The sequence below is a fragment of the Danio aesculapii genome, chromosome 2 (genome assembly GCF_903798145.1).
Source record: "Danio aesculapii chromosome 2, fDanAes4.1, whole genome shotgun sequence".
Lineage (NCBI taxonomy): Eukaryota > Metazoa > Chordata > Actinopteri > Cypriniformes > Danionidae > Danio > Danio aesculapii.
In genome coordinates this window covers 31,188,827-31,196,845 of record NC_079436.1, presented here as the reverse complement: position 1 = coordinate 31,196,845, position 8,019 = coordinate 31,188,827, and the positions used below count along the sequence as shown (strand labels likewise).

The window sequence follows — 8,019 nt, the reverse complement described above, 5'->3', positions numbered from 1 at the left end:
CGCAATTCTGAGATATAAAGTCAGAATTCTGAGATATAAAGTCACAATTCTGAGTTATTAAGTCACAATTCTGAGATACAAAGTCGCAATTCTGAGTTATTAAGTCACAATTCTGAGATACAAAGTCGCAATTCTGAGTTATTAAGTCAGAATTCTGAGTTATAAAGTCGCAATTCTGAGTTATTAAGTCAGATTTCTAACTTTTATTTCTTTTGAATTGCGACACTTTCTTACGACATTTCATATTACGTTACGGGAGTTCCTGTCGCCAGCAGGTGAACGTTTCTGCGACGGCAAGGTATGGTCAAATTTACTTTTTGGTATGATAAAATGATATGAAGTGTTACAGTAAATTACGTGTTATAATAGAAGCCTTTGGCGAGTGTAAAATCCGAAAGTTTGGCGCGTGCTCATGCGGTTTCCTAGACCGTAGTCCTGTTGCTTTTATGGACAATTAAGCATGGTAGTTTAATATCATTGCACCAAAAGGGAGTAAAATTAGGTTTAGATTCAAAGCTTGCTTTGTTTTGTACAGTGTACTAACCACAAAAGTACATGCATTTTGTTTTCTGGCTTATATACTCGGTCTAGGCTTTATATTGGCCTCTAGCCTCACTATGTTTTCCTATTAAAACTATCATTGTAGGATGGACGAATTAATAATTTTACTGAGGGAGAGAAACATTCCCGAAACAACTATCAAAAGACTGGAGGAAGACAAGGTAATACTGAAACAAACAATTTAACACACACTTTAAAAGTCATAATTTGGAAGAAGTGGACATTTTTATCCATGTTTAAGTCACTTGCAGTTTTATTTCTTAAAGGGATTATATACTGTTTATTTTACAATAAATAACTTAAGCTAAACACTTTGGCAAAGCTCCAGTGTTTACCTAAACACTTTCGATTATACGTCAGTTTACTGACTGACTCTTAATATTAACTAGTTGCTTGTTGACATGCATAATACTAGCAGATTGGCTGTTTATTGGTACTTAAAAAACATATATTAATGCCATATTTTGCATGACCATGTTTTACATCCCTTTTTAAACCATACATAGTTACTAAGAGGCATACTTAAAGAAAACAGTACTACACAATTGGAGAATATTACAGACATTTAATACATTTACTGAAAAGCAAAGTACCAAAATGTATGTCATGGCAGAAATTAAAGACTTAAAGAATGAAAATAACATGAACTTGCCATTTATAACCAGTAGATGGTAGCAGAGGTTAACTTATTTAGCTCAGTTACTGTATCAACTCCCCAGATGTTTCAATGTCTTTCTTTTGGATTTCTTATAAAAAGACATCAAATATAGCACGTTTACTGTATTACAGTATATAGTAAAGGAAGTACAAAGTACAAGAAGTCAGAGTGTAATTTAAATGTAAATATTGAAACCCATACACCAACAGACTTTAAGAGTAATTTACTTGAATACATTAGTAACTTATTTTACTAACTTAGTTATTGTATTTGACTGTACAAGCTGCTACATATATTCAGACAACTAAGATTTGTTGTTATGTAGTTTTGGTACCCAAAATTTAGTCTGATTTACTTTATGCACAACTCTATTTTATTCTTCGACTCATCAGATGTTCATATAACTCAGTCATATTAACACTTGCATTTGTAATTCCGGATTCTGCATAGGTGGATTACACACACACACACACACACACACACACACAGACACCTATATGTTGTGTGTCTGTATTTATTTATTTATTTATTTATTTTGCAGATTGATGTCAGTGTCCTACTGTTAATGACTGATGATCAAATGAAAAGCTATTTTCCTTCATATGGAGACAGACTGGCTGTGATGGGATTTTGTAGGAGGCAAGAAAGAGAACCAGGAAAGAGAACTTGCAGTAAGTCAAAGCTGTTTGAGCGCCTTAAATCAAAACTGACCAAAAGACAAAAACCTGACAATTCACAAACTGAAACCAAAAATACTACAAAAAAACATTCTCAGCGTATTGTAAGAAAAATTGAGATGGGGTGGATGCACCATGATGGGCAGGGCTTTGTTCAAATGAGAGCAAAAAAAGGAGGGGGAACAAGGAAGTTGAGTGTTCCAAAAGAATGGAAAAGGAAAGAGCTGATTGAGGAGGCAATTTGTCTGTTTTTTCCAAATGGAAAAAATTCTCATGGGAGTATTTCTGAGTTTGAATTGGATCTAACAAATTATCAGGAAGTGTCACTAGATGCAGAATCTACAGTGGGGGAAATGTATAATGCATCCAAACTCACAATGATGAGGTTCTACTTGACAACAAAAAAGGTGGAGAAAGAAGTGGAAACAGAAAGTGAAGAGGAAATGTCAGATCAAATGGAGGACTTTCATAGTAATAACCAGGATCAAAGCCTTCCCTCTACTTCCAGTGGGATGAATGACTTCTTTCCTTCAGAAATGGATGTTATTTATGTAGATAGTCCGGTTAATGACACTGCATCTCCCTTTCATTCCACAGAGGATCATGTTGCAGAAGATGACCTGAATGTATCTTTTCAAAGTTCTTTAGTGACCTTGCCTGATTACTTGGATTCAAGCAATGTAGTGACAGTACTCACTGGTGACATCATTGGAATAGATGAACAAAACTTAGATGACACTTTGCCGCTGAGCCCAGAACCCATTGCTCCACAGACAAAAATCCTTGTTGTTCATCGTGGACAAATATTTTCTGAGCTCATTGCCCATTTCTGTGATGAAACCCTTACTCATACACAGAGTGAAGTAGAAGTGAAGCTGCTCCTCCCAAATGGACAGTTTGAGATGGGCCATGATGTTGGTGGAGTGTTTCGGGATTGCTTATCAGAGTTTTGGCAGGAATTTTATGATCAGTGCACATTGGGGAACAGTTTTAAAGTTCCCTTTCTTAGACATGACTTTGGCAAAGAAAAGTGGGAAAGTGTGGCCCGAATAATTTTGTTCGGCTGGAAGAAAGAGAAATATCTCCCAATAAAACTTGCACCTGTCATCCTCCAGCAAGCAATACAGGGATCTGTGAAAAGTGATCTGATTGAGAACTTTTTGAAGTATGTCTCAGAAAACGAGTGTGCTGTGTTAGAAAGCTGCAGAACAGACTTCTGTAGTGCAGACCAGGAGGAATTGCTTGAGACCTTAGACAACTACAGTTGTCGAAAAATTCCAACAGATGAAAACTTCAAGCAAATTTTGGAAGAACTGGCTCACAAAACTCTCATTCAAGAGCCAGCTTATGTTCTTGAACAGTGGGCAGGCATACTTGGACCTCTGAGGAAGGACCTTGAGGAAATTGAAGATGTGTACTCTGCATTACAACCAACAGTGAGGAAAATTGTGCAATCTCTCAAATTTCCTGAAACAATGAATGTACAGCAAAAGGACATTTCAAAGCACTTGACAACTTACTTGAGGGAGTGTGATGCAAAACGGCAGTCTCTGTTTCTTCGATTCTGTACTGGATCAGATTTGTTTATAGGCAAAGCTATAACAGTTGATTTCACAGACCTTAAAGGGTTTGAGAGAAGACCAGTGGCGCACACATGTGGCTGTTTTCTGAGACTTTCAGTGCACTATGACAACTACCCTGATTTCAGATCTGAAATGAACAAAGTCCTTGAAAGCAACATCTGGGTCATGGACATAGTTTAGTGGATTTAGTCTGAGTTGTGGCCAGCTCCTATGCAAGCTATTGTTTTCAGTCATTCTTATTACACTTCATACAGTTAATTCACACTGTATACAGTTTTGCACTTAAATATTGCTGGCTACATTAAATGCAGACCAACCTTTATTATTTTGGATGATTGAGTTTTTTTGTATGATTGAGATTTGATACATTTTTTGGTGCAACCAAATGTTTGCATTAAATCATCAAATTGTTCATTTCAACTGTTCAGTCAAATAGGTTTGGAACCGTTCAAATGGTTTATTTTTCATACGTGTACACACTGTACAATTATTTGACAAGTACATAAAGTAAAACGATCGCTTTAATTGTTCACTGAATGTTGGCCTTAAATAGTGAAAGTTTTCTTCATTGTTACGAACAATTGTTTACATTTAATTAATGAAAGTTGCAACAAGTTGTACAAGTTGCATCTACCCTGAGATAAACGTCTTAATGATTAAAATGTATTTCTAAAGAGATAGTTCACTAAAAAATTTTAATTTACTCACTATTTACTCACTCCTCAAGTGTTAAACAAGCCTCTATGGATTTATTTCTTCTGTTGAAAACAAAATAAGATTGGTTGAAGAAAGCTGTAAATCTTTAACCACTGACTTTTATAAAAGAAAAAAAAATACTCTAAAAGTCAGTGGTTACAGGTTTTCAGCTTTCTTCAAACAATCTTCTTTTGTATTTAACAGAAGAAAGAAACAAGTAAAGAGTGAGGAAATTGACAATTTTCATTTTTGCGCGAACTATTCTTTTAAGTTTGTGTTTCTGTACAGTTGGGTGTTGCATTAATGTTAACCTTTCATACAGGCCATAAGTGAAACATTTGAACAATTTTATAACATTGTTTTATTGAAATAGTTTTAATGGGGTTTGTTTTATTTTTTCTTGCACCACATTGTAATGTTTAGTTACTCATGCATTAAACAACACAACCTCCATATATTGTGTCAAATGTTTTTTTGTTTTTTTTTTTGAGAATTCAAGATGGAGTGAGTAGGCTTCTACACTGAAAAAAGTATGGAGTAGGGCTGAATTTCTGAACTTTTAAAATTAATTTCACTTAAAGCTCTGTAGTGGTGCACAAAACCTAACAGCCACTGTACCATGTTAAAATTATTACAGGTTCATTAAGCATGTATAGGAAGAACATTGGGAATGCTATAGCATTTGTTTGAAGCAAAAATGTACTACTACAAAGTTGAATATTTAATAAAGAAAAATACCATTAAAAATTCAGTTCCAATTAAATTTTTATTTTAGGTATAACACAAAATACAGACAACATATCAGTTTACCTGTAAAACCCTTTAGTTTATATTTTAAATATACCTCCCCTTTATACTCTTTTCAAGGTGAAACAAATGAAAATTCTATCAATTTTGAACAGTTTCAGTACTAATGCTTTACAGTTTAAACAAAATTGTTTTACTTTTTAGTAGCAAAACACTGTTTCTTCTAAAACTCACGTCCTCTGTTTCATTTGCATTCAGGTTAGGTCTGAAAGTAAAGGTGGAGCACCACAAAAGTGTTTGAAATCATGTAAAAAATTTACATTACTGTAGTTGGGAAAGATGTTTATACATTTAAAAAGTAGTCATAAAAAAATTATTAATTTAATTTTGTATGAAGTGCATCTTGATGCATTTTTATTCTTATCTCATCTAAGCTTGCTGGCCTTCTTTTGCACTTGATGATGGGATGGTCTGGAACAAATTATTGATTCATTCTGAAAACACAAAGCAACATCACTGTGATTGTGTGTCATCATAAACAAAGAACTATACTAGAGGTCATTCACTGTACCTTAAGCACTGTGTCTGACAGACAAGGGATCCTGAAGGGTGTATGAAAATCATGTAAACAGTTGTTCCATCTTAATATGTATAGGTTTATTGATCCCATAATCCTAGAAGATAGGGCTGTTACTAATCAAATGCAATCAGCATCAATGAAATACATCCTTCAATTGCCACAGTGGCACAGAAGCTACATCAGATGTGTCATTCATTCATTTACTCATTCATTAGTAAGACAGAATTTATGTTTTAAAATTATTCTTTGTTTGCTGTGAGCATTGTGCATGCTGTTTATGTGCCCCAGGCACCTCACATTTTTTCAAGGGTACATGAAAAAAGCTATGTTATGTGATATGTCTATTAAATGCAGCTCAGTAGTAACACAATTGTAATGCAGAAAAATTACAATTCCAGTTGTATCAATAATGTTATGGTGTTAATGTTTTGTTTATAGAATTTTTTCATATAAATATATGACATGTCAGTGGCTATCCCAATTTAAATACTATGCCCTTAAATTATACACTATGGCATTTCGACAACTGGCTTGTTATCAGTTACATAATTAAAGATGTAATGACTTTTTGTGTTCAGTATTGTGTTGTTTTATTGGTTAATGTGCATAAGCACAGTATACACACCTTCTTGGTAGAATGTTGTTCAGTGAACACAATGTTTTAATTACAAAACTGCACTGACTAGTGCATACATATTTGAATTGGTATAACTCTATACTGAATCATTCATGCATTCAACACACATTAAGCTGTCCTTTGCTGCCTTAGTGCTTTTTTGGCCTTGCTTCTTAGCCACAATAAATAGCAAAGCTTCTACAGTGGATAATATTTAAATATGAGAAAATTAAGCAAAGGTAAGTGTTGACTTGAAAGTTAATTACAATGAACAGTCTGGGGCACAATGGTAACAAGATTAATAATCATAGCCAAATAATCATAAAGTGAAATATAGCTCACCTGTTATCTTGAAAGACAGACACAGCACAGTGAAAGTAAGGTGGGAATTGCAGAGATTTTTAACCCCAGAAGGTTCTTTTGGGACTTTTCATGAAAAAAGCACAATAGAAGTGTTAAAAATAATGCTCATAGATAATAGTTTGTGTGTGTGTGTGTGTGTGTGTGCGTGTGTGCGTGTGTGTGTGTGTGTGTGTGTGTGTGTGTGTGTGTGTGTGTCTCTGTACAATAGCTTTACCTTCTAGTGAATGTTGTAGATAAGATCTCAATGGTGCATCTAGTAATCCAAGTCCAGTCCTTCAAGGATCAGTTCACGAAGCTTAAGGTACAGGTCTGTAATTTCATAAACATCATCTGACAGTGCAAGGTTATGTTCATCCAGGAGTTGTACGCACAGTTGAAAGACATCCTCATCACAAGGGTAGTCTTTAACTAAACACTCCTCTTTACAAATACTCAGTTTTGTTTGTTCAATTGGATGCAAGAAATTCTGCACTCCATATAAGCTGGGAACTGCAAACATTATTGAAGGTCGACCACTGGGAGCACGTGGGTTGTGAGTTGGCCTTATCCTGTGGCAATTCCAGGCACTGACTATTTCATCAAGCTCTTCCTTTATAAAATAAAAGCAACAAATTAAATTAATAAACACACTGTACACTGCATATTGTAGGTTATGTAAATATTAAGTTAATCCTAATACATAAACTACAATATTATCTTTATAATTAAATTAAATATAGTAAACCAAATGTGTTACCTGTATAGAATGCTGAAAACAGAACTGGATGAGAGATTTGTCAATGAACGTATCAACAAAGTGCCCATCTTCTTTTAGCTGTTCAAAATGATCCATCCAAAATTGTATGCACTGGCTTCTCAAAGTGGACCACCATCGTTCAATTCTCTGGTTCCCCGTGCTTGGACCAAGAGTGACAGATTCGGCACTAGCAGTGCCTCTGAAGAATGTCTGCATATCTGCTAAATGCGTATTTTCAGTTCCATGGTCAATGCGAATTCTTTGTGGAAATCCGTTATTTTCAGCCACAGCTTGTAGGAAATAACCCGCAATTACTCGTGGGTCATTGTTCGTTTTGTATGCTTCAAGCCAGATCATTTTTCTGGAAAACCCGTCAATGCATCCGTTTATGCATATTCCGTAAGGTTTTAACTTGTCGTATCCGTCAATATGCCAAACATAGTTTGGTCCGCGGCTGTTATACATGCGTCGCCGTAGACGACCGCGAGCGCGCAGATCAACCCCTTGTCCATCTAACAGCCGCATCAACTGGCGGACAGTTTCTCTGTCTGTAATAATGCCAGACAGCCAACATTTCTGGTGCATCCAACGATATCCATGTTGTCGTCCCGATGTCTGTAGCTGTTGGTGTATAAAACGTGCCACGTCGGCCTCGTCTGTTTTATTGCGTCTCCGCCACAACTGATTCCTACATAACGTTCTCTCAAGAGTCCGTAAACTGAGCTTTATATTGTGTGATTCCTCCAATAAAATTAAGATTTCTCTATTAGTAAAACCGCACCGAAAATAATCCTCTATAATA

At 35.4% G+C, this 8,019-nt stretch overlaps 2 protein-coding genes across 3 annotated transcripts; one reads left to right on the top strand and one right to left on the bottom strand.

Moving 5' to 3' along the window:
• The first annotated feature begins 260 nt into the window (after window positions 1-260).
• On the top strand, window positions 261-4,106 carry LOC130236355 (uncharacterized). The gene is made up of 3 exons (XM_056467042.1): window positions 261-298; window positions 647-722; window positions 1,761-4,106. The coding sequence occupies exons 2-3, from the start codon at window positions 648-650 to the stop codon at window positions 3,657-3,659; spliced, it is 1,974 nt and encodes a 657-aa protein (XP_056323017.1). The 5' UTR covers window positions 261-298; window position 647; the 3' UTR covers window positions 3,660-4,106.
• An 838-nt stretch (window positions 4,107-4,944) lies between these two features.
• LOC130236343 (uncharacterized) lies at window positions 4,945-8,019 on the bottom strand. Of its 2 annotated transcripts, XR_008838462.1 has the most exons (5): window positions 7,218-8,019; window positions 6,696-7,070; window positions 6,461-6,544; window positions 5,494-5,596; window positions 4,945-5,416 (listed from the first exon to the last, which is right to left on the bottom strand). XR_008838462.1 is itself a non-coding variant. In XM_056467030.1 (3 exons), the coding sequence occupies exons 1-2, from the start codon at window positions 7,800-7,802 to the stop codon at window positions 6,735-6,737; spliced, it is 921 nt and encodes a 306-aa protein (XP_056323005.1). In that variant the 5' UTR covers window positions 7,803-8,019; the 3' UTR covers window positions 6,030-6,544; window positions 6,696-6,734. The 2 variants fall into 2 exon arrangements, 1 of the variants encoding a protein (XP_056323005.1); XM_056467030.1 differs by lacking the exons at window positions 4,945-5,416; window positions 5,494-5,596 and having other exon boundaries at window positions 6,030-6,544.